A 26,541-nucleotide genomic window follows, 5' to 3' on the forward strand; every position below is an offset into this window, starting at 1 on the left:
TAACATCTTGGGTGAAAATAATCGTTTCTTATAACCACTGAGGGTTCAAATGCTGCTCCAGGCAGGTTGTGCCAACGCAACCTATATTGATGGGTATATGGTGGGTGGGAGCCCGACAGCCTCGTGGACTCCTTGCTGTTGAGAGGAACCGGGTAAGATGCTGCAACACCTTCCTGCTGGGCAGGAAGGGAGCAGGGTCTGGCAGAGTCTTCAAAGCAGGCTCCAGAAATGAGGCGGCAGGATGCGTTGTAGCCTTGATGTGAGCAGGGAGGACTAAGCGGGGTGCGCGGAGGTCTGGTGATGTGGGGCCCGCTCTCCCGAGCACACGCTGGCACCTTTCTCTCCGTCATGAGAGGGCCTTGCGGGGGCTCTGCTTGGCCTTGGTGCCAGCCATTGTCCTGGGATTTCCGTCCCGAGGAAATAATGAAACACGTGGACCAGGCTTTGTTTAGGACGGCAGAAAACTGGCAACAGCCTAAGTGCCCGAGGACTGATGTGATGGAAGAAATTCTAGGCTCATTCTCCCAGTGGAATGTTGTGCAGCTTCTTAAGGGGTGATGGGAAGGTACATGGTGTGGTCAAGAGAATGACTGTGAGATCCTTTCGGGAGAGAAAAGTGGGTTATAGGACAGCACATACGTACAATGGAGGCATTTTTGTAAATATTAGACGTTCCTGTGAACATACCTATTGTATTGTTTACCTTAATACTTCCAGAGCCAGTTCCTTCTGTAACCAGCCTTTAATCCCTGCAGCTGTAGAGTCAGGGTTTTCTTTTAATCAGAAATCCTGCCCTCCTTTCCCAGTGAACGTTTTTTCAGGTCCACTGCCAAGGAGCTAGGGGCTGGGGGAGGGGTGTCCGAGGGGCTGCGGAGGAGGGGGCGGGACCAGCAGGCTGCCATCCTCTGTCCGTGTGTCTGGCAGTGGGGGGAACTTGTGTAGCTCCGTCCACACGTCCTGGCTCCTCACTGTCACCGAGGGCCGTTGTCTGCAGACGGCTCCTTGGGAACCAGTGGGTTTAAAATTTGAACTAGTCATAATACCCTTTATTAAAATGAAAACTTAGGCTGAAGGCCACTGTATAAAATGAATATACATCCAAGAGAGGTGCTCTGTAAAGGGAGCTGGTGGCCTGGGCTCGGTCTATCGGGGACCTCCTTGTCTCCACACGTACATAGCAAGCCCTTGCCTCATCTCTGAAGACAAAGGCCCAGTGGAGTATTCTGTGGCTGCAGACAATCATGAAGCAGCTGAAATTCCTCCGCCCAGGAGATCCCTCGCGGGCAGGGAGCAGGGCTGCTACTCTCCCATCCATCCTACACTCAGCTCAGGGCCCGGCCCAGAGGAAGCGTTTAGTAAAACAGCTGTTTGGTGTAATACCTCCCGTGGGGCACCGTCTGGGCCATGTCAAAAGCCCAAAGGAAGTGTGTGGAGGTGGGTGGCTGGCTGACTGGATTCAGGGGTGATGTTCAAAACATTTAACCACTCAGTGGTCCAGACTCTGATCAACTATTAGTCGCTACAATAGAAATGGAATGGGGGTTTCTGGCAGAGGGGCTGGGGCAGCTGAGGCCTTGAGGAAGGTGCTCAGGGGTCTTGGCATGGTGGCAATTTACCACCCAGGATGGGCGTATTTAACGATCTTAACAACTGATGTGGCTGCATGTCATCCATGGATGGAATGATGAATAGAAAGACAAAAGGATAGAAGGACAGCTGGATGGACGGAAAGACAGAAGAGTGGATGGGTGGAAGGATGGAGGGTGAGTAGAAAGAGGAAGATGGATTCCGAGGGAAAGATAGAATACAAGAAGGAATGGAGCACGGATGGAAAGGTAGAAGGATGAATAGACTAGTGGAACGACGGGAGGGTGGATGGAAGGCCATTTGCACAGAGGTTAGGCGGCTTCCAGAGTAAAGCCCTGGGTGATGGCCTGGTTTCGGCTCTGGACACCCACAGGCAGTTTCCTGGTGCCCTACATCATCATGCTCACCGTGGAGGGCATGCCGCTCCTGTACCTGGAACTGGCAGTGGGGCAGCGCATGCGCCAGGGCAGCATCGGCGCCTGGAGGACCATCAGCCCCTACCTCAGTGGCGTTGGTAAGTGGGTGCTCTCCAGTCCTCTCCCACCTGTGGACCCCCAGACTGTGTTTCGGGCAGGAGAAGGTGACAGGGGGTGGGGGGGGGAGTCCCGTGGCAAAGCAGCTGGAGCAAGGGGCAAGCACGAGGCCCCAGAGAGAGCCCTTGAGTCGGGCGGGCAGCAGGCCCGGGAGGGCTGCCATAGAATGTGCGCGGAGAGGGGCCGGATTCCTCACCCACGGGACGGTGAGAGAGGGAGGATGCGCGCCCCCTGGGGAACGGAGGCCGCGTCGCTTCTCTTCTCTGGGGCTCAGTTTGCTCCTTTGTAACAGGGAAACAGCTGCCCGAGAAAGGAGCTGTAACTCGGTGTCCCGTCCAGCAACCATTCTGGGAACCCGTCTAACGGCTCCCGCTGTGAGTGAGCTCCCGCTCTGTGCCAGGTGCTGGCCTGCCTGTGTATGTGTGTGAGCTCTTCTAATCTTCATCACACCAGGGAGGGTGCGGGTGCCATTAACATCTCCAGTGCATGGAGGCCGAGGCGCAGGGGATGGCAAGAGGGGCACTGCTTTCCATCCTGCCCCCCCTGAGTTACTTTGAGCCGGTGTCCGGGGTGCCCGCAGGAGATCTTTGCCCGACCTGTGCGGCCCTCATGGGCCGGGGCTTCTCTGCTGAACTTTGACCAGCAGTGGCCGTGGTCTGTTCTGCTCACCTCTCCCACCCCCCAGGCAGAAAGGGGGACAGGAAAGTTTCGGGAGCAAGGAGGGTGTGAACTTGGACATGACTTAGTCTCAGATGCAGAAGAAATGTGCCCGGTGGCCTCACAAATCACCTCCATGTCAAACTGCCTCCTCATCTTTAATGGCTGTTAATAGTTAACACAGAGGTGTGTGGTTTTACAATCGGCCGGAGTCATCAATCACAGAGGGCTCCTCTGAGGCAGTATTTGCTGAATAGGAAAGATACCAGATGTTGGTGCCAATCGGGGATGCTGGTGAATGTTTAACAACGAGCTCAGTGAGGTGGCGTGGGGGAGGGGAAGGCCTGGTTGTAGCATTTCCTGATACTGGTGGTGTAACTACCGCCACCACGGCCACCGTCAACTTCTAAGGAGATGTCCCGGAGCATGCGGTTGGGTAGAGACGTGCACCGCGGCTCTCGGGGCTGGTGAGGGCCAGCTCCAGGACACCGCTGGCTGTGGAGCAGCCCTCTCTGTGCTCCGGGTCCCCCGAACATCCCCACTGGTTCCCTGCAGGCCTGACCGGGTCAGGGGTAGCCCCCATCCCCTCCACTCCCGACACACCTCCTCACACCGTGTTCCCCGCCACTGCTGGGCAGGGTTTGGCTCAAGTGACCCAGCTTCACGTGAGCCAAGGAGAGAGCAACTGTTGTGTCTGGCATCAGTGACCAAGTGCTTCTCACACTAGGTGCGAATCCTAGTTGTACCACTTAATAGCTGTGTGGTCGTGGGCAAGTGCTGTGTCTCAGTTTCCCTCTCTGCGAAGTAGGCATAACATCGCCTTTCACAACATCGTTGTGAGGACCTAAGCACATCAAAAGAACCTCACAGGCCTCGTGTCCCAGAAGATGGGGACAGAGGTAGTGGAAGAGACTAACCCTTAGAAAGCGCTCGCAGGTGCCAGGTCACAAACCTGGTTTTGCCGTCCCAGGGCGGGCACTGCAGGTATGTCCTGGGGGCTCTGGGCGGGACCCCTGCTGCCCCGTCCAGGCAGGAGGGGTAGGCGCAGTCCTCAGCACCCTCTGCGTCCTGTCCCTGCAGGCGTGGCCAGTGTGGTGGTGTCCTTCTTCCTCTCCATGTACTACAATGTCATCAACGCCTGGGCCTTCTGGTACCTCTTCCACTCCTTCCAGGTGAGCGCACCCGAGCAGGGGTCAGAGCGGGAAAGGGGGAGGGCAGCAGAGTGCCCACTGCCGGCACATGGGTGGAGCGTGGGGGCGGCAGCCTCAAGGGAGTCAGGAGCTGTCCGGAAGTGGTGCGAAGGGCTGGGGGAGGCTGGGCGCCCCCAACCAAGCGGAGGACTTCTGAGCCAGGGATCCATGGACCCCTGCTGTTGTGTGTGATGTATGTGTACGTTTTGGGGGAGCAGGCCCATGGCTTTCATCGGGTTCTCTCTGAAGGATGTGACCCCCCAAAAAATATTAAGAACCACTGCAGAGGGGGCCCAGGGGAGAACCTGTGGAGAGAACTGATGGGGAAGGGCTCCACCCACTGAGCATAACGGTACCAGCCTCCCTCTTCTTCCCCCTTCCTGCCTCTCATCACTTGTCCTTCTAGGTTTCTGACTCCAGGCTGGGCCCCTCCTTTTCTCTACAAAAGTTCTCCTAGAAGGACCATTGTCACCCCTGTAACACAATAGCAGCTATTCCCAAGATTAAACTCTGATTATAACCATAGCTGATGCTCATTGTAGAAAATGTGGAAGGAAATGGAACATGTAGAGAAGAGAGGACCCTACTTCCACACCGAGAGGTGGTCTTCATATCCAAAATGGGAACTTCCCGTCCACTGCCCAGGTTCACTTCTTTTCCTCGGAGTCTGCCTTTCACTGTCAGGGACCCCACTCCTGCCGCCTCCCATCTCGGCCTCCCCCCAGATAGGAAAAGAGAGGGAGGAGACAGGAGCTCATGGGGTGGATGCCTTATCCTTTGCCACTGAGCCAAGCCTTCATGGGACAGACCCTATCTCCAAGGTCCAAAAGCTAGATGGGGACGGTCATGGACTATGAACTGACCCCAATTTGTGAGGCCAGTATCTGGAGCACTTGGGCACAGCCTTGAATCTTTGGGGCCCCAAGGAATGCTTGGGTTAATGACCTCAGTAATCAGGAGTCAGCATCTACGCTCAGAAGGTGCCATATCCACACCCAACTCTGGCTTCCCAGTCCACCCCACCCAGGTCATCACACTGGAAAATGCCCTGTGCATGTCCCTGACAGGAAGGACTCTGCCCTGAGCATAGCTGTAGCCCCTCATCCTTTCCCTGGCTCAACCTAGAGTTCCGTGAAGACTAGCCATAAACTTGCCTGTCCTCTGCCTTCTGGGTGGAGGGCAGCTCCTCTACTCTCCAGCCTGGTAACCATTTCCCTCCTCTGTGCTGGGCTGTCATGTATGGTTGGGCAGGTTGTGCACTGCACAATGCCATTCCAGTTGAGGGGTTGCCATACATGTCTCAGGCACTATATGTCTGCATACTTAAGATGGTTTTCCAAAGGTGGAAGCAACGTGTCTTGTAACAAATCAGGATAATCTGACCATTTTCTAAAGGCAAAAATAAAGTGTCTCAAGTAAGGGAGTACTTTTTCCTAACCCTCAGAAGTGTGAAAATCAGTGATTCCTGAAAATCACTTGATTGTTCATTCCAGCCTTCAGAGATCCATGGGCCTGTCCCTTATCCCCTCTGCCCTGGAGCCTCCTTCATGGTCACATCATAATGATAGTACCTGCAGCAACAGACACTCACACTTGCTGTGGACCAGGTGGAGTCACAAGCACTTCAAAACTATTCCCTTGTGCGATCATCACCGCACTCCATCGTGCTGACACAGCACGTACCAGAGGCAGAGGGGAGTTGAGTAGCTGGGAGGCTGGATGAGGCAGCCTAGCCACAGGGTCTGTGCTCTTGTCCACTTCCACCAGGCTGGGGTTTCCAGGTTTTCCCTGCGGGAGCACTGGGCCATTACAAATACAGATGCAGGGATCCCTGCCTGACCCACTGATTCAGAGGGGGGAGAGTCTGGGTGCTGAGAATTGGTCAGTTTAAGTCCTTCTGTACTTTAAAGCTTCTCCATGTTGGCTGCTTCCTGGAATCACCTGGGGCAGCTTTTAAAATTCTGAGGCCCGGGCCCTACCCCAGACCAATGAAATCCGAGTCACTGGCGTTGCAGCCGGGCATCCGCGTTTTTAAAGCCTCCCCTCCTCGCAAGTGATTAAGTCATGTATGTGTAGCCAAGGTTGGCAGTCAGGCTGGGCTGGGCTGGCAACAGCAACGGTCCAGTGAATGGACCCAGTCAGTCCCATACGGGCCAGGCAAACCCAAGGGACTGTGGTCTGGGCTTCAGGTCCACAGGGACCCTCCCAACCTGACAGGGGCTTGGTGCTGGCTGTCGCCAGACACCTCAGTTCACTCCACGTGGCCATTCCTTCCACGAGTCCTCCTCGCTCAGCCGTCAAGCCCGAGTGTCTGTACAGGGCAGCTGGTTTCCAAGAGGGTGAAAGTAACAGTTGCAAGGCCTTGGGATGCCAGGGCCAGGAAGTCACACAGCTACACTTCACTGCATTCTGTTGATCAAAGCAAGACACAGGTCAACCCAGGTTCACAGGGAGAGGCAGTGGATGCCACCTCTCGAGAGGAGGAATTGCTGGTGGTCGCCTTTGGAAATATTTTAGGTCGAAGCTAGAAACCAGCTCTTACATTCTAGCGGGTGAGGGGCCCCCTGTTGCTGCCAGGGGTCCTGCCAGCATGGGCCCCAAGCACTTTCCAGATGACAGACCTGGGCTCCAGCTAACTCACGGGCAAAGTGGCCCTGGCCCATCAGGTAGTGATGCCGTTGGGGCTCATTTCTGTTTCCTGTGAAATATAGGGATTGAGCCCAATGGGGTTAGACTTGCTTCTGTCAGTGGAGGGTTTTTGTCTAATGAAATCCGATCAACGAGGGGCTGGTCTCGGCAGAGCAGAGGTGGGACTCCCTAACCCCCTTCCCCCTCCAAGCCAGAATCTACCACCCGCCCCCACTCGGCTCAGAGCTTCTCTTTAGCCCTTGGCCTTGGGTCGTGTTCATTGTACATGCACCATTTAGGCTCTTTTGTTTCTAAGTGACAGAGAGCCCTGTTCAAACTAGCGGAAGCAGAAGAGGCTCTTACTGGCTCTATCTACAAAGTCCAGGAGTGGAACTGCTACAGGCGTAGCTTGACTCAGGTTCAAAGGAAGTCATCAGTGCTGGGTTGTCTCTGTCTTAGATGCAGAAGGCGGCTCTGGTGGGGCTGAAGTGCGTCCCCCCTCTGACTTCCAAACCCAGTGCCCGTTGTAGGGAACGCCTGTCTCCACCACCAGTTAGTGAGGGCAGGACCCAAGTCTTATTCATGCTAGGACTCGCTAGGGGCTTGTGGAAATAAACAGACCACCCAAATGAGAGCAAGCAGAGGCTGTCTATCCAGAGCTCGTTAGCAGGAGGTCAGCACCTTCACTCGTATTTGGCAGAAGCTCCAGGCAGGACAGGCAGAGGAGCGGGAAATCGTGCTAGTGGAAAATGGAAGGCTGCAGGTGTACCCTGATTGGAGCGTGCTGGCATGGAAACTGTAGCCGTGTGATTGGTTAGGGGAGCGTATTCGGCTTTTTCCACTTGGTCCTGAGTTGGAGGGAACACAAATTTGGAAAGCTGCAGCCGGTGACCGAGTCGTGTCCACGCTGGGCTGATTACTGCAGGAAGTGTGGTTTGGGTTCCTGGGCCAGTGGCTGCAGGGTTCGTTTGTCAAAGATGGTCTGGGCATCGTCCCTTTGATTTGGTCTCTCAGACCCACCGTAGAGTTCGGCAGATTGGGAGTGTGGAGCCCCTCCCTGCCTGACTCCTCTGCCCAAGCCCCATCCGTGCCCGTGACAAACCCCTCGATTCCCTGTCTGCCTTCAGGGGCTTCAGCCGCCTGCCCTTTGGGGACCAGCGTCCTCCTCCAAGAGCCTCCTCTCAGGGCCACCTCCCATCCTCCCCACCCCGACCTTTGGCCTCAGCCCTCACCTCTGTGTATAACGTTTGTCTTGATCCCAAAGGATCCCCTGCCGTGGTCCGTGTGCCCACTGAATGGCAACCGTACGGGCTACGATGAGGAGTGTGAGAAGGCTTCCTCGACGCAGTACTTCTGGTACCGGAAAACCCTCAACATCTCGCCGTCCATCCAGGAGAGCGGGGCGGTGCGGTGGGAGCCTGCGCTGTGCCTCATCCTGGCCTGGCTCCTGGTGTACTTGTGTATACTGCGGGGCACGGAGTCCACCGGCAAGGTGGGATGGCGGCACGGGGGACGTGTGTGGGGGGTGGGGGCTCAGCCCCGGACAGTGGCGAGAGGCTGCCTCTGCAGTCGAAGGGCGGAAGCTGCGTTGGGGGGCCGGGGGAGGGGAGGACAGGGATGCTGGCATGATTCACTTGCTAGTGACTCCAGAGATGGCCAGCGGTGCTTGAAGTCACAACCCTAAATCTCGAAATGAGGACCTTTCCATTTCCTAAAACGATGAGCATTTCTGTCCCAGCCCCAAACCCGTACCACCCAAGGGGTGCCAAGCAACTAAACAGAGTTTTCCTTGCTTTGAAAACTTTTCCCTTTGGCAGATGTCCCCAAGACACCCTCGGCTCTCAACCCTAGCTGCACAGCGGGACCACCTAGAGAGCTTTTAAAACCCTGCTGTCTCAGTCCTACCGTCAGAGGTTCCAGAATGATCATTGTGAGGTGCCCCCTGAGCGCTGGGATTTTAAAAGCTCTCCGGGTGATTCTGGCGTGCAGCCGAGTTTCAGAACTCAGCTTTGGTCTAAGCTGCTTTCAGTGACCCTCCAGAGCTGTCGGGCCTGTTATAGAAACTTTTTCTCTTTGGTGTGTCCCCAGGTTTATACTCCTGCTGGGGCTGAGACACCCCTTTAATCTGTTGCATGTAGAAAGTTTTCCTAGAGGGTTTCCCTCATCTTCCGTCTCTCTCAAGTGCAGCAGGCGCTCTGAACCCCAAGTGTGCGTGCACATTGTTTCAATCTTCAGTCCTTCATGGTAGATTTCGCTGTCCCACTGGCCTGAGGCTTGGAGAGGTAAAGTCCTGCCCAAGGGACTGGGCGGAGCCAGGTAGACCCAGCTTTGCCCCAGAAACTCCCCATCATCTCGGTTTGGTGAGCCATCTCCTGTCTGCCGACACTTTTCATGACTTAATCCCCCAGCTTTTCCCTTCTGAAGGTCCCAAGAGTCCACCTGTCCTCATCCTCTTGGCCATCTGAGTTGCCTTCTCCAGCCCCACCATGTGTTTCTTGAGGCATCAAGACCAGAACTACCCACGGTATTTTAGGTGTCCTGTGATGCCCCAGTACCATGCCTAGTAGGACATCTTCTTTTGGTTTCCGAGACCTCATGGTGGCCGGCATCTTAGCCCTAACAACACCCCATCTCACCGCCGAGCTGAGGGACTAGTGAATCTTCCTGGGGAAAGCTTAGAGTCTGCGGCAACTCACTCTGTCCCGTCTTGAAGCTTGCCCGATAGTTTATGCTCATAAAAAAAAGTTCTTTGGTTGGTCTATGCCAGATTATCATGACCATGATCCAAAAGATCTGAGGGCAATATCTGCAAACTTGGAGATTTAATGAGGCCATCCCTTTTCCAGATCATTTAGAAACTTGTTAGATGAGGACATGTCACGCCATGAAAACTTACTCATTCGTAGTGTCTATTTCCTCTGCTTAAACCACACCTCTCTCCATGATAGAAGTGTCCCAACAGCTCTCTTTAGTTATTTTTTTAAATTGAAGTATAGCTGATTTACAATGTTGTGTTAGTTTCTGGGTTATAGCAAAGTGATTCATTTATATATATTCTTTTTCATATCTTTTCCATTATGGTTTATTACAGGATATTTAATATAATTCCCTGTACTATACAATAGGACCTTGTTGTTTATTGATCCTATATATAATAGTTTGCAACTGCTAATCCCAAACTCCCAATCCAACCCTCCCCTGTTCTCTATGTGAGTCTCTGTTTTGTAGATAAGTTCATTTGTGTCATATTTTGGATTCCACATGTAAGTGATATCATATGGTATTTGTCCTTCTCTTTCTGACATACTTCACTTAGTATGATCATCTCTAGGTCCATCCATGTGGCTGCAGATGGCATTATTTCATTCTTTTTATGGCTGAGTAATAGTCCATTGTTTACATATGTACCACATCTTCTTTACCCATTCATCTGTCGATAGACATTTAGGTTGTTTCCATGTCCTGGGTATTGCAAACAGTGCTGCTGTGAACATAGGGGTGCATGTAGCTTTTTGAATTATAATTTTGACTGGATATATGCCCAGGAGTGGGATTGCTGGATCACATGGCAACTCTATTTTTAGTTTTCTGAGGAACTTCCACACTAGTTTTCCATAGTGGCTGCACCAACTTACATTCCCACCAACAGTGTAGGAGGGTTCCCTTTTCTCCATACCCTCTCCAGCATTTGTTATTTGTAGACTTTTTTTTTTTTTTTTTTTTTTTTTTGTGCGGTATGCGGGCCTCTCACTGTTGTGGCCTCTCCCGTTGCGGAGCACAGGCTCCGGACGCGCAGGCTCAGCGGCCATGGCTCACGGGCTTAGTTGCTCCGCGGCATGTGGGATCTTCCCGGACCAGGGCACGAACCCGTGTCTCCTGCATCGGCAGGCGGATTCTCAACCACTGCGCCACCAGGGAAGCCCTTGTAGACTTTTTAATGATAGCCATTCTGACCAGTGTGAGGTGGTACCTCATTGCAGTTTTGATTTGCATTTCTCTAATGATTAGCGATGTTGAGCATCTTTTCATGTGCCTGTTGGCCATCTGTATGTCTTCTTTGGAGAAATGTCTATTTAGGTCTTCTGCCCATTTTTGGATTGGGTTGTGTTTTCTTCTTGTTGTTGAGTTGTATGAGCTCCAACAGCTCTATTTATGGGAATTAATTTTGTTACAGACTGTGTGCCATATCCTGGCCTTCTCTGTTGGAATCTGCTTTTTACCCCTCCAAGATTTTTTTTTTTCAGATTATTTAGAAATGGTTTTTCCCAATAGTTCAGGCTGGATCATGTGTCCAGCAATCCTGCCAGCTTCCCTGAAGGGGGAGAAGTGAGCCAGCCTGGTCTCGACTCCAGAGAGCCTTCCGGGAAACTTGTTCACCTGAGGGAAAGGGGGCAGATTCCAAGGGCTTGCTCTAAGTGCCCTCTAAGTGTCCAGTGGTTACGGACATTGGTCACCCCTCCCCTGTTGTCTCTTGATTTCCTTCAGCTCACTGGCCAGATGCCCTCTCTTTCCACCTATCCACTTCCACCTCAGACCTGGTTTATCTTCTTGTAATCTCAGGTGGATTTATTACTCATCTCAAGTTCTGTGTTTTTGGTTAAGAAGCAGTCACAGAAGACACACCCCACTTCTGCCTGCCATTCCCAGGGTCAGAGGGGACAGAGCACCACTCTGGTGACCTTGGAAATTCATGGGAAGATGGGTGCCACACCTCAGTGGGAATGGAGGGCCAGGTGCAACTCAGGCTCATCTGGACTTGGGTCACCAGCTGTATTTCTCATAGGAGGATGTAAACATTAAGGGAACTGCTCTCACCAAAAACAAACAAACAAAACAAGCTTGCAAAGTATTTCATTGCTTTATATATGGGGCTCTTGTGCACATACAAGTTGATATACAGAAAAAAAATTCCAGTCCTGGATGGACATCCATGCACTTGAAGGTCCCTATTGTAAGGCTTTGTAAAAGTTAAAATTACCCAGAATACAAGAGGCTACTTCTAAATCCACCATGAAAACCAAAGCTAAAACATCATTGAACCCATGACATACGTCAGTAGGGAAAGGTTTTGGTTCACAAAAAATTCCATTGATGTGCAATTTTAAAGCCTCTGGAAGTGAGGCCTTTCATAAAAAATCACTGAATTTCTATTTTATTTATTATAGGAACACCAGTGTCAAGACTTTTCCTTTATAGCACCCATGGCTAAGCTTCTCTCAGGCTCCAGTCCTGGGGATACCTGACCTTCCTCCAAGCTCTTGGACTTTTTTTTTTCCTTTCAGAGACAATATAAATCTTGTGATTGTGCTTCCTGCTTTGCTTGGGCCACGAGGAAGCTCAGAGATCAATCTGGCTCAGAAACTGGGTAGCACCTCACACACCTCTTCTGTGGGCTGCCTTTTTTTCTTCGGGCTTGTCTTACTGGATTGCCCACATTTTCTTTTTACACAGGTATCTTTATCTAGCAGTTTTTAAATGTTAATGTGTGATGTATTTTTGTGGGCTGCCTCAAACCCTTGGAAGAAGCTCAGGTTGAAGGGAGAGTGGAGGACAGAGGTCTCTAGGACCTGTTCCTTCTTCTCCACTAAATAAGAGATTTCCTGGTGGTCACACACGTGGGCATCCACATCCCACCACCCAGTTTCCCAAACTCGGAACCTGTGCCTGACCAAGAATCTCGAAACCTTTCCAGCTATCAGTAGCCCGAACAGCCAAGACAGTGCCATGGTGTTTCGTGGGGATGGCGGGTCTGCCCTGGGCAAAAGGGCCCTGTAGTCACTGCATCTCCAGGAGGCTGACCCTGCCCTCTGGTGCCCGCAGGTGGTGTACTTCACTGCGTTGCTGCCCTACTGCGTGCTCATCATCTACCTGGTCAGGGGCCTCACGCTCCACGGAGCCACCAATGGCCTGGCATACATGTTCACTCCCAAGGTATGGGCTGGAGGGGAGGGGCCCGAGGGCACCCCCATTCATCCTGCCACCTTCCAGGATGGGTGGAAGGGGGAAGACCAAGGGTGAGGGTAACAGTAGTGGACCCGGGGAAGGTGGGTGTGAGCCCGCCAGGCAGTGGAGGGGCGTGGATTCCGTCCTCAAACAGGCAGTCCCTATGCCCTGCTAATTCTGGGACATTACATCTTCCGTCCACCCTCCTCTTTGTCCTCACTGCCCCCAAACGACTGCTGCCCCAGCCCCACGTCTGGCCTTCACCCCAGTCTCACCCCAAACCCTCCCTCCAGCCTGCGGACCAAGTTGTTTACCAGGAGCGCCATGCCAGTCAGCTTGCACCTCCATGCACCCCACTCCCGACAGGGGTGCATCCGTACCCCGCAGGGCTCTCCATGATCCAGTCCCAGGCACCCCGCTCCCCAGTCACCCCACAGCTGATGCTAATCAAGGGAGGCCACCATTGCCTTTGGGGCAAGACAAGTTATTCATTTAGCAAATCTGGTCCCTGGAAACAAAATGACTTTGGCAGCACCCCCCTATTAGTGCCCCCATCACATTCCAAATGCCCCCTAACATTAGTGCTGAGGTACAACCCAGACATAGACACCAGCACCACCATTTCTGGAGGCCCAGACCCGTGCAGTGCCTGGGTCATGGATCAGGGGCTCAATACCTTTAAAAGCTATTTTACCCTACACTTTTCAATTGCACACCTCCTGCGGCTAAGAGGCAGTGGAGGGTAGGACGTGAGGATGCGTTTTATCTGCTGAGGACTGGGCTGGGCACGCATGGGGCCAGGAGAGCTGGGTTCGGGCCCCAGGCCTGCCTCTGGCTGGCTGTGTGCCACGGGCAATTCCTTCCCCTGTCTGGGCCTCCTGCCCCCTGCTGATCTGAGAGTCTGGGATTCCCACCCGGGGTTCTCCAGCCCTGTCCCTGCTGGCTTTCCAGATGGAGCAGCTGGCCAACCCCAAGGCCTGGATCAACGCAGCCACCCAGATCTTCTTCTCGCTCGGCTTGGGGTTTGGCAGCCTCATTGCCTTCGCCAGCTACAACGAGCCCTCCAACAACTGCCAGAAGCACGCCGTCATCGTGTCCGCCATCAACAGCTCCACCTCCATCTTTGCCAGCGTCGTCACCTTCTCTATCTATGGCTTCAAGGCCACCTTCAACTACGAAAGCTGCTTGAACAAGTAAGCCTGGGCCATCTGTTGGGCCCCAGGCCTCAAGCGGGGGTGGGCAGTGAGCCTCCAAAGGCCCGAGCTGAAAGGGTCCCTGGGAGGAGGCAGACACCAGAAGTCAAGGGGTGTGGGGCAAAGGGCACAGGCTTTGCTGTCCTCAATCCAAGGTTCAAATCAGAACCACCAGCAGCTGATGAGCATAAGGCAAGTCGGCGTCTGCCTGAAGGGATGAGGGCAGTTTTGTGTATTCAAACCACTTAGCACCAGTAGGGCATTCAACAGATAAACCTTAGTTTCTTCTACCCCATCTCCCCACCTCAGAGGTAACCAAGAGCTCTCCAGCTGAGCCATGGAGATTGCAGGATCTACTTTCTGCTGCCCCTTACCCAAAATATAAGAAACATCATCAAGAAGGTATGCTGTCCAATACTGTAGTCGCTAGCCACCAGGGGCTAGTGTAAACATTTAAATGTAAATTGATTTTAAATTAACTAAAATTTGGGGGACTTCCCTGGTGGCGCAGTGGTTGAGAATCCGCCTGCCAATGCAGGGGACACGGGTTCGAGCCCTGGTCCGGGAAGATCCCAAATGCCACCGAGCAACTAAGCCCGTGCACCACAACTACTGAGCCTGCAATCTAGAGCCCGCGAGCCACAACTACTGAGCCCACGTGCCACAACTGCTGAAGCCTGTGCGCCTAGAGCCCGTGCTGCGCAACAAGAGAAGCCACGGCAGTGAGAAGCCCCTGCACTGCAATGAAGAGTAGCCCCCGCTCGCCGCAACTAGAGAAAGCCCGCGTGGGGCAATGAAGACCCAACGCAGCCCAAAATAAAATAAGTTAAAAAAAATTAACTAAAATTTTAAATTGATTTAAATTTTGATTTAAATTGGTTTCCATTTCAATGCAAATTCTTTAAAATCAGTTCCTCAGTTGCACTAGCCTCATTCGAGTACTCAGTTGCCACATGTAGCTACTTGGTACCGTATTGGACAGCACTGATGGAGAACATTCCAATCATCACATGAAGTTCTGTCAGACAATGTTGGTCCAGAGGTTAAAATAGCCCAGCTGCGTGGGGTTGGTTCCTTTGATCATCACTGTTCCTATCTGAGGCTTCTTCAAAGCCGTTCACAATCACACTGCCCTTTAAAAGCTCACCAATCAACAGATTCCCTTTGTTGGAGCGACCTCACCTAATCAGAAGAGACAGAGGGTTTGGTGACAGGGGCCTTTGTAATCAGCGAAGGTCAATCAGCTGCTCTGTTCTGCAGGGTGATTCTGCTGCTGACCAATTCTTTCGACCTTGAAGATGGCTTTTTGACAGTCAGCAACCTGGAGGAGGTGAAAAGTTACCTGGCGTCTGCCTACCCCAGCAAGTACAGCGAGGTGTTCCCACAGATGAAAAACTGCAGCTTGGAATCGGAGCTGGAAACGGTAAGGTGCTGGCAAGGTCTCGGCTTGCTTCTCCCCGCACGCTTCACAGGGCCCTTTGGGAGCTGCTCTAGAGAAAGTGCAACTTGAGGGGTGTGCACATCCTGTGAAAATCAGGGAAAACTCGGGACTTCCCTGGCAGTCCAGTGGTTGAGACACCACGCTTTCACTGCAGGGGGCACGGGTTTGATCCCTGGTCGGGGAACTAAGATCCCACATGCTGTGCGTGGTGTGAAAGCAAACAAACAAACCAAACCAAAACAACAACAAAATATATATATCTCTTCCTTATGCCTCTTAGAGGACGAGAACTCTGCCCACTAGTCTCCCCGAGTGCTGCACGCGAATCCCAGTCTCTACACAGTTCCTTTGGGTTCCGTGTCCTTTCTTCCTTTAAATTTTATTTTTAAAATTTAAAAATAGAGGAAAGTATAAAGAATAATATAACAAACACACATCTGCCCATCTCTCAGAATGAAAAATTGTAATATTTTGTCATTTGGGGCTCAGATTTTTTTTATGTAAAAGAAAACATTTCAGGGATAAAGGTAAAATCCCCTTTGTTCCTGTCCCCAAAGCTTTCACTGCTCCCCAGAGGCCAGAACCTTCATTTTGACGTCTTTATTACCCGTATATATTTATGAGTAATATTGTTGTTTTGTTTCAGTTTTTAACTAGAAATGAGAGGTCCTGGGAGATATCTTTCTCATTCAACATTTCATTTTTGAGACTGGTCTATGGTGATACATATGGACTCCCATTCATTCATTGTAAGAGCTACATTTTATTCCATCATTCAAATATCCTACAATTTACTGGACCCAGGCCAGCAGCAGTGGAAGCCCAGAGTCCTAACCACTGGACAACCAGGGAATTCCCTATGGATTCCCTTACTGATAGACATTTGGGTTTTTCCAAAAAACTTTTGCTACTAAAATCACATTTATTTATAATTTACAGAATTATATTTGCTATGCTGGCCACTTTTTTTTTTTGAACAATTGAAGTATTGTGTTACTTTCTTATATACATCAAAGTGAGTCAGTTATACATATATATTCTTTTTCATATTCTTTTCCATTATGGGATATTACAGGATATTGAATATAATTCCCTGTGCTGTAGAATACTACCTTCTGGTTTATCCATTCTATATGTATAGTTTCCATCTGCAGGTACGAAACCCCCAATCAAACCCTCCCCCCATCCCCCTTGGCAACCACAAGTCTATTCTCTATGTATGTGAGTCTTTTGTTCTTTCATAGATAAGTTCATTTCTGTCATATTTTAGTTTGTCAAACTTTGTTGAATTTAATTTTATTTTATATTGGAGTATAGTAGATTTACATTCTTGTGTTTGTTTTAGACACCCAGCAACCGGATTCAGTTATACATAGACATAGATCTATTCTTTTTCAGATTCTTTTCCCCTATAGGCTATTAAAGGGTGTTGAGTAGAATTCCCTGTGCTGTAGAGTAGGTCTTTGTTGGTATCTCTTTTATATATATTAGTGCGTATATGTTAATCCCAACCTCCCAAGTTATACCTCCTCCACCCCACTTTTCCCATTTGGTAACTGTAAGTTTCTTTTCTAAATCTGAGAGTCTCTTTCTGTTTTGTAAATTGGTACATTTGTATCAATTTTCAGAGTCCACCTGTAAATGATGTCATATTTGTCATTATCCGTCTGACTTACTTCATTTAGTATGATCATCTCTAGGTCCATCCTTGTTGCTGCAAATGGCATTATTTCATTTTTTATGGCTGAGTAATATTCCATCGTATATATTCACCACATCTTTTCTATCCATTCCTCTGTCGATGGACATTTTGGTTGCTTCCATGTCTTGGCTATTGTAAACAGTGTGGCAATAAAGGTTGGGGAACATGTGTCTTTCCGAATGATGGTGTTCTCTGGGATTACGCCCATGACTGGGATTGCAGGATCGTATGGTAGCTCTATTTTTAGTTTTTTAAAGAAGCTGCAGATTGTTCGCCATAGTGGCTGTCACAAATTTCCATTCCCACCAGCAGCGTGTAGGCAGCTTCCCTTTTCTCCACACCCTATTCTGCATTTATGCTTTGTGGATGTTTGCTGATGGCCATTCTGACTGGTGCGAGATAATACCTTGTCCAAGTTTTGATTTGCATTTCTCTAATAATCAGCGATGTTGAATATCTATCCCTGTGGGTTTTTTTTTTTTTAACAGTGTGAGTAAAGCTAAACTCTTGAAATTGGCTTCTTGAAAGTTGGCCCTGTTTAGAATTCTTTTTCCGCTACCTACAACAGGACATTTCTTTAGACCAGGGGTCATTTACTGCCCCTCAGGCCTTGCGAATATTAAGTGCCCATAAGCCCCCCTTTTAAAGATGTTATGAGAAACGGCCACAAGGCGGCAGCATTTCTTCATGCCCGACTCTGGTAACTCCGACAACCAGAGGCTTAGAGAAAGTCGTATTCCTGGGTTGTAAATTACATGGAAAATGCCCGAAGAAAACCCCGAGGGCTTACGTCTCGTTACTTCATCCATCCCCAACCCCTGCAAAAATGCTACGCAGATGGTGCTGTGGTACGTACGGGGCGCGCCTCTAAGGAACGAGGATAGAGGTGGGAACCCCACCACCGAACCCGTGAACACCAGGTGACTTTACAAAGCTCTTCCTGCCCAGAGGGTCCACCGTCCTTTGGGTGCACTAGGCTTGCTTCAGCTGTGGGAGGACCTGCCTGGATCTGGAGATTGTAGTCCCATGCAGAGGGGACCAGGCACTACAGGTCCAAGGGGGGGCTCGTTTTCCGGCACATCCTCCCACCCAGCTCCCTCAGCCCCAGTGCACTCCAGCCTTGGGACCCAGGCCTGCTCAGGCTCCAGGGATATGACACCAGCCTGGATCACCGAGGCCTCAGGGCAATATAGCAGGCATTTTTTTCCCTCTTTTTTCTTTAAATTTAATTTTTACTTTCTGTTGGAGTATGGTTGATTTACAATGCTGTGTTTGAGTTTTACAGCAGCTTGATTTAGTTATACATGTACCTGTTCTCTTTCAGATTCTTTTCCCACATAGGTTATTACTGAGTGTTGAGTAGAGGTCCCTGTGCTCTCCAGTAGGTCCTCACTGGTTATCTGTTTTTATACATATATATATATATATATATATATATATATATATATATATATATATATATATATATATATTAGTGTGTATGTGTTAATCCCAACCTCCTAATTTCTCTCTCCCCCCTCTGCAACTTCCCCCTTTGGCAACTCTAAATTTCTAAGGCTGTCTGTTTTTGTTTTGTCAATTATTTCATTTGTATGTTTTTAGATTCCACGTGTAAGTGATATCATATGATATTTGTCTTACTGTGTCTGAGTTACTGGACCTAGTGAGATCATCTCCTGATCCATCCATGTTGGTGCAAATGGCATGATTTCATTGTGTTTTCTGGCTGAGACATAGTCCACTGTGTATATGTAGCGCATCTTGTTTATCCATTCATTCATCTCGGTGGATTTTCGGTAGTTTTGATGCCTCGGCTATCGTAAATCTTACTGCAGTGACCACTGGGGTGCATGTGTGTATTTGAAGGATGGTTTTCTCCGGATACTTGCCCAGGAGTGGGGTTACTGGAGATTATGGGAGCTCTATTTTTCAATTTTTAAGGGCTTTCCCTACTGCTCTTCATTGTGGCTATTACCAATTTACCTTCCTCCCAACAGCATTGTTGGGTTCCCCTTTCTCCATGTCCTCTGCTGCATTTATTCTTTGGAGAATTTTTGATGATTGGTGCCAGGGGACAACTCGTTGTCATTTTGATTTCCATTTTTCTACTCGTTGGTGACGTTGAACATCTTTTCACGTGCTTTAAAAACAAAAAAACACAACAGGGTGAGTAAAGTTAATCTCTTGACATTGTTTTCTTGAAAGTCGGCCCTGTTTTGAGTTCTTTTTCCGTTACCTACAACAGGACATTTCTGGAGAGCAGGGATCATTTAGTGCCTAACAGGTCTTGTGAATATTAAGTGACCATGGGCAGCGTTTTAAGGATGTTGTTATGAGAAGCGGCCACAAGGCGGCAGCATTTCTTCATGCCCCACTCTGGTAACTCGGGCAACCCACAGGCTTAGAGAAAGCCGTGTTCCTGGGTTGTAAGTTACGTGGAAAATGCCCGAAGAAAACCCCAAGGGCCTGTGTCTGGATACTTGCCACCCCCCTCACCCTGCAGACTGATTCCCAACCCCTACAGTAGTGCTATGCTGATGGTGCCGTGGTTCGTAGGTGGGGCGTCTCTAAGGAAGGAGGCTGGAGGTGGGAACCCCACCAGCAGGAGCCGTGGAGATCCGGTGTCTTTTCACAGCTCTTCCCTCCCAGCGGGTCCACCATCCTTTGGGTGCACTAGGCTTGCTTCAGCAGTAGGAGGACCCGTCTGGATCCAGAGACTGTGGTCCCATGCAGAGGGGACTAGGCACCACAGATACAAGGGTGGGGCTCGTTTGCTGGCACATCCTCCCCAGCTCTCTCAGCCCCATGACAGCCGAGCCCTGGATCCCAAGCCTGCTCAGGCTCCAAGAATGTGACACCAGTCCTGGTCACCAAGGCCTCAGGGCAATATAGTCTGCATTTTTTTCCTCTTTTTTCAATTTATTTTTTATTTGCTATTAGAGTATGGTTGATTTACAATGCTGTGTTTGAGTTTTACAGCAGCTTGATTCAGTTATACATATACAAGAACCTATTCTCTTTTGGATTCTTTTCCCACATATGTTATTACTGAGTGTTGAGTAGAGGGCCCTGTGCTCTCCAGTAGGTGCTCAATGATTATCTATTTTATAATTATATATATATATATATTAGTGTGTATGTGTTAATCCCAACCTCCTAATTTCTCCCCCCCCACCCCGCAACTTCCCCCTTTGGTAACTCTAAATTACTTATCTAAGGCTGTGAGTCTGTTTTTGTTTTGTCAATTAGTTCATCTGTATCCTTTTTTAGATTCCACCTGTAAGTGATATCATTTATTTGTCTTACTCTGACTTCCTGGACTTAGTTAGATCATCTCCTGATCCATCCATGTTGCTGCAAATGGCATGATTTTGTTCTGTTTTCTGGCTGAGTAATAGTCCACTGTGTACACGTATGGCGTTTTCTTTATCCATTCATTCAACTCGATGGACATTTCGGTAGTTTCGATGTGTCGGCTATTGTAAATCTTACCTCAGCGACTGCTGGAGTCCATGTGTGTATTCGAAGGATGGTTTTCTACAGATATCTGCCCAGGAGTGTCATTGCTGGACCTTATGGGAGCTCTATTTTTCAATATTTAAGGACCTTCCCTACTGCTGTCCATTGTGCTGTTACCAATTTACCTTCCCACTAACAGGGGTTCCTTGTTCTCCAGACACTGTCTCGTATTTATCCTATGTAGACTTTGTAGGGTTTTTTGACCAGGCTGATTGTCTTTCCTACTGCTGTGAGGTGATAACATTGTAGTTTTGATTTGTATTTGTATCATAATTATATATGTTAAACTTTTTCCTTGTGCCTTTTGGCCATATATATATATATTGGAGAAATGTTTTAGGTCTTTTTTCCATTTTTTTGACTGGGTTGTTTTATTGTTGAGTCGTACGTGCTGTTTGTGTATCTTTGAAATTTAGCCCTTGTAGGTTGCATCATTTTGAAATATTTTCACCTCGTCCGTAGATGTTTTTGTTCATGGTTTCCCTCGATGTGCAAAAGCTTTATGTTTGATTGGGTCCATTGGTAGGTTTGCTTTTATTTCTGTTGCCTTGAGTCTGCCCTAAGAAAATGGTATGATTTATGTCACAGAATGTTGTGCCTATGTTCTCTTCTGGGGTTTTAAGACTTGTATTTAGGACTTTAATCCCTTTTGAGCTTATTTTTGTGTATAGTGTGAGGGTGTGTTCTAACTTTATTTGCGGCTGTTCAGCTTCCAACACTACTTGCTGAAAAGACTGTCTTTTCGCCATTGTATATTCTTGCTTTCTTTGTTGAAGCTTGACTGTAGGTGTGTAGGTTTATTTCTGGCCTCTCTATTCTGTTCCATTGATCCATATGTCTGTTTTTGTGCCCATGACACTGTTTTCTTTACTGCAGCCTAGTAGTATTTTCTGAAGTCTGGGAGAGTTATGTCTCCTGCTGTGTTCTTTTTCCTCAGGATTGCTTTGGCAATTCTGGGTCTTTTCTGGTTCCAAATAAAGGATTATTTGTTCTGGTCTGTGAAAAATGCCATGCATTATTTGATAAGGACCTCATTAAATCTGTAGATTGCTTTGCATAGTGTGGCCATTTTAGCAACATTATTCTAGGACTTCTTTTTTAAAATATTTATTTGGCTGCACCAGCTCTTAATTGCGGCACATGGGCTCCTTAGTTAAGGCTCACGTGCTCCTTGGTTGTGGCACGCATGTGGGATCTAGTTCCCTGACGAGGGATAGAACCCAGGCCCCGTGCATTGGGAGTGTGGAGTCTTATCCACTGTGCCACCAGGGAAGTCCCTAGGACCTTTATTTTTCACATTAATTTTCAGGTCAATTTGACAAGTTCCACTGGTGGGTGGGAAATCCCTTTAACATTTATTAGAATTGCACTGACTCTGTAATATAACTTGGGAACAATCAATATCTTTTCAACTGTGTCTTTGATTTAGGAACAGGCTTTTTCTCATCATTCACTGAAGTCTCCTTTTATATTCTGCAACTAATTTTCTCCACGAAATCCTGGCAGATATTTGATTACCTTTATGTCTGTGAACCTTATTGTTTTGTTCCTATTGTAAATAGTGTCATTCATTTCCCAATTTCTACCATTGCTGGTTTTCATTGCAAAAGAAAGCTAACGGTTTTTGTGTTGGTTTTCTATCTAGCAACCTTGATGAATTCTCTTATTCTCGTATTTGTCTATATTTGCTTTACTTTTCTATGTAACTCTTATGGCACCTGCGGATCCTAGGAATTTTTTTCTAGCACAGTGGAAGTGCAAATGAGAGTGGGCATGTTTGTCTAATTCTTATATTTAATGTAAATACTTCTAGAGACTGCTTCTAGAAAGTGTCTCTAGAGAATGCCTTTCAAGAAGAGGGAACAGTAAAGGCCCATAGCTCTGCTTGCCAGTAAGGTAACTTGGAGTTTTTTTGGCCCTTTGATTTCGTAGGTGGAGCCATTCCAGGTCATTTCATGGATGAGGCAACATTGTTACTCCTTCCTCCCTGCTTACAGTGACCTGTGGCTCGACCCTCCCTACCAGGGTGTCAGCAGCTCCCCAGACCTCAGCCCCTGCCTTTGAGGCCTGGATCCTGTTCACATGATTTCTGAGGCCTGCTTGTGTTCCCGCTCTCAGTTCAAATATCCTTTGTTTTTGGCACCTGGGAATTTTCCTCACTTAGTTTTGAGTTTGGCTCAGTGCCCAAGAATTGTGTGGTTATTGATTTATTTAGACTTTTTTCCACTTGAATTTTTCCATGAATCTTTAACAAAGTCTACAGTTAAACTATACCTTGAGTTCCCTCCCAAACAGTACAAGGACTTTCAGACACTTTCACTCACCCCTCCTGTTTTAAATACCTTTTATGTCCAATTTTTAATTTATTTTTTTTAAAGGTTAACAGATTTTTTTTTTTTTTTTTGGCTGCGTTGGGTCTTCGATGCTGTGCGTGGGGTTGCGGTGAGTGGGGTGGCTACTCTTCTCTGTGGTGTGAGGGCCGGGCTTTTCATTGTGGTGGCTTTTATTGTTGCAGAACACGGGCTCTAGGCGCGCGGGTTCAGTAGTTGTGGCTCACGGGCATAGTTGCTGTGTGGCTTGTGGGATCTTCCTGGACCAGGGTTCGAACCCGTGTCCCCTGAATTGGCAGGTGGATTCTTAACCACTGAGCCACCAGGGAAGTTCCCAATTCTTTTTAAACTGATAAATTGGATGCTATTGTTATTTTATACAACAGTGTCTGTAATGACCTGCATGCTTGCTATTTAATTTGTTCACCTTTATTGCATCCCAGCTCTCTTCTGGGGGCATGTATTATCAGTGACATTGTTTAGCACTGTCGGCTCATGGTAATAAAAAGCAGGCCACCTTCAGTAGGTTCTGTTTTTGTTTTTAAATTCTCTGGAAGTGATCACTCCCTTATGGTCTGCACCCAGGGCGGATGAATACCACTGTCCCCATTGGTAGGCTGTTGAGCTGACCTATATTTTGAATCTTGACAATCCAACATCTGCCATTCCAGGGGAAGGGTGCTGAAATCTTAGTTCTTATTCCTGCTCACTCTTCACTCCTAGTGGCATGTTTTCTGGTCAGTTTATAAATCTCGGGTTGCAAGCTCACTGCTTGATTCATCTCTGGTGGTCTTACAGGTAACCCAATTCAGACCTGCAATGGAAGCTTTCCCCACGGTTTGCTTCTGCTACTGGCAGCCAGGGGGTGCTCTCCCCGCCATGAGCCCTTTCAACCAGGAGTTGAGGCTCTATTTCCACAGTTCAGTATCCCTACAACAGCGTTACCGCCCCAGGCATCTGGCCACAGAGCAGTCTTGTCTGTTTGGTTGCCTGCCGTCCAGGCAAGCTCCCCACCATTCTGGCTCCTATAGCTGTGGTTCCACCATCTCAGCTCCCAGAACCACCTAGTCAGTCATGATACAGGAAGCAGAAATTATCCAACCATTATTTTACTATATTTTATCCATAATGATGTGAGTTGGTGCAGGAGAGAGGAACTCAGTGTTCCAAGTAGACTGAGATGTCTCCTCACACTCTGCAAATAAGGGCTCCTGACAGCTCAACCTGAGTGGGCTGGCGTGCAGATGGAACACCCAACCTCAGAATATGGCTTCTCGTGGCTGATTCTCAGGTTCCCCAAGTAGCTTAGCACCTGGAGAAGGAGTCCTAAGTCCCCCGGGTGTGTAACTGGTGTCTTCATCCTGTGGGCAGGCCGTCCAGGGCACTGGCCTGGCCTTCATCGTCTACACAGAGGCCATTAAAAACATGGAGGTGTCCCAGCTGTGGTCGGTGCTCTACTTCTTCATGCTGTTGATGCTGGGCATTGGAAGCATGCTGGGGAACACGGCCGCCATCCTCACCCCTCTGACCGACAGCAAGGTCATCTCCAGCTACCTGCCCAAGGAGGCCATCTCAGGTGAGCAGGCCAGCGAAGGTGGTGGGGCTCGGGGAGGTGAGCAGAGGGGGAGTCTCCTCGGGGGCCGTGGGCTGCAGCAGCCTCACAGGGGTTCTGCCATGGCTCTCCTCTCGGGCAGTCTGGGACCTGGTACACGTGATTCTCCCCCATGCATCTGGTTCTCCACATCACAGGGAAGTGAAGTGAAGTGGTCACCCCAACCTTGGCAAAGGCCAAACTCCCCAACATGGCCCTCAAAGCTCTCCAGGCTAGCAGAGAACCTGCTTTTGTCTTCATGTGTGTTGACTGACACATAACGAGGGCAACACGTACATTTCTCGCACCAGAGAGCCCTTCCCTGCTCCTGCCCCGTCAGTACGCCCCCACCCCCCTCCTCTGTCCCGTCCGTGTAAGAATCCAGCCTAAGACCATACACCACAATTCATCTACCCATTCTGCAGTTGGCAGACCTTTGCCTTGTGAGGGAAAAGAACCTGTTTACCCAAGCCTGCCTCTCCGCTTCACTCCACCACCCATCTGCTCCAGTGCAACCCGGCAGTGTCCGGAGAACCGTGACTCCTCACCCCCACATCCGGAACCCCTCATCCCAGCCCACATCAAACCCAGCTCCCACCAGAGCCCTCTAGCGCTTAGCCTCCCTGTGCTCAGGAGCCAGCATTATGTGAGCCTCCCCTCCGGCACAGAGCCTGTTCTCCTTGTGTCCGCCTCAGGACAGCGGTGGGGCTCACTGGCTGGTGGTGTAGGGTGTGGCCATGGAAAGGGCTGGTGGGAGCTTTAGAGTCTAATACTTTGTGGGGTGCCCAACTGGGGCCAGAGCTTCGGTTCTGGAGACAGAAGGGCCTGTGTCTGAATTCCAACTCACTCTCTTTCTGTGCTGTGGGATGTTCGGAAAGTTAGCCGACATCTCTGAGCCTTGGCTTCCCCTCTGTAGAAGGGGGCTCCTGATAACCTGCCCCAGAGGCTAAAGGCTCCACTGCATGGCAAGTGCCTGGGGCATAGTGGCAGCTGGGTAAGCATTCGTTTCTTCTCTTCCCCTCCCTACTCCTCTCTTCTGGTCAGATGTGAATCCTCTCTAGGGGGTCCTGTGAGGGGTGCCCTGCAGCTCAAATCTCCTCCCCTGATTCACTTCCCATGAGCTCAGTGGCTGAGTTGCTGGGATAAACAGTCACCAGACCTATAGCCTGGGTGAGATCCCCCTAGACAGCAACACCTACAAGTTTCTTTTCCACCGAGTTTGATTCCCCGCTACTGGACAGCTCCATGAATTAAAAGCAAGAAGTCCTGCTGACACTCCTCGCAACACCTCTGTCCCATGCTGCCCAACACACACACGTGGCGCACACCTGCAGAGAGGCCAATCCATGACGGCTGCCCAGCCCACGCGGATGAACCGAATGGCCAGCGCCTCCTCAGGGTCCATGGCTCTTGGGCCCCACAGAAAGCTGGGTGCACAGGCCCGGGTCTCAGGCAGGTGAGCAGCTGGTCCTGTGTTTCTAGGTCTGGTGTGCCTCGTGAGCTGTGCCATCGGCTTGGTGTTCACCATGGAGGCCGGCAACTACTGGTTCGACATCTTCAACGACTACGCTGCCACGCTGTCCCTGCTGCTCATTGTCCTGGTAGAGACGCTGGCCGTGTGCTATCTGTACGGACTGAGGAGGTAGGAGGCCCTGCCCCTGACAACTGCCCAGGAAACCCGCCCGTGAAGGCCATGCCTCACAACACTTTCTGCCACATGTAGTTTAGAGAATCGCAGGTGTTCACATTATGCACGTGGGTCTTCGTGGTCTACAGTGCAGGGTCCTGCTAGGTCAGTGGCAGCAGGTGGGGAGGTGGTGACAGACACGCCGCAGGGTCCAGGAGAGGCAGGGGCTGTGGTTCTCACTGTGACAGTCTCACCCGGCCCCCTCCCCCCCCCCCCCCATGGCTGCCTCTTCCACCGTGGGGAGCAGTTTCTAAGGCCCTGGACTGGAGGTAAGACACCAATCTGGATGCTGGGCCTGGGTCGGCCACTTCCTGGGTGCCCTCAGGCAAGTCACATCACAGCCCTGGACCTCAGTCCCCTTTCCTGGGAAACGGGGAGGTGGCTGGGTCAGCATTTCCCAAAGTGCTGAGATACTTTCCATACTCATTTGTGTGTGTGTCCCAGAAAAATATATGATTAGCCTATCCAATCCATGGTCCAAAACAGATATTGTCATGCTATTGCTAAATTCAGGTAAAAGGGTCAATTTAAAAAAGCCCA

General features: G+C 49.8%; 1 protein-coding gene across 4 annotated transcripts in view; it reads left to right on the plus strand.

The window, feature by feature from the left end:
• The window catches only part of SLC6A20 (solute carrier family 6 member 20), a 47,974-nt gene that overhangs the window by 15,308 nt on the left and 6,125 nt on the right, over nt 1-26,541 (plus strand). For 3 of the 4 annotated variants that reach the window (XM_067044512.1, XM_059076670.2, XM_059076669.2), the window contains 8 exons: nt 1,961-2,101; nt 3,858-3,949; nt 7,860-8,087; nt 12,416-12,526; nt 13,490-13,731; nt 14,992-15,154; nt 24,095-24,299; nt 25,797-25,956. In XM_067044512.1, coding sequence (XP_066900613.1) covers nt 1,961-2,101; nt 3,858-3,949; nt 7,860-8,087; nt 12,416-12,526; nt 13,490-13,731; nt 14,992-15,154; nt 24,095-24,299; nt 25,797-25,956 — 1,342 coding nt within the window. The remainder of the gene's footprint in view (nt 1-1,960; nt 2,102-3,857; nt 3,950-7,859; nt 8,088-12,415; nt 12,527-13,489; nt 13,732-14,991; nt 15,155-24,094; nt 24,300-25,796; nt 25,957-26,541) is intronic. The other variant, XM_067044513.1, reaches the window with a different exon arrangement.

Source organism: Kogia breviceps, chromosome 10 (assembly GCF_026419965.1).
Source record: "Kogia breviceps isolate mKogBre1 chromosome 10, mKogBre1 haplotype 1, whole genome shotgun sequence".
NCBI lineage: Eukaryota > Metazoa > Chordata > Mammalia > Artiodactyla > Physeteridae > Kogia > Kogia breviceps.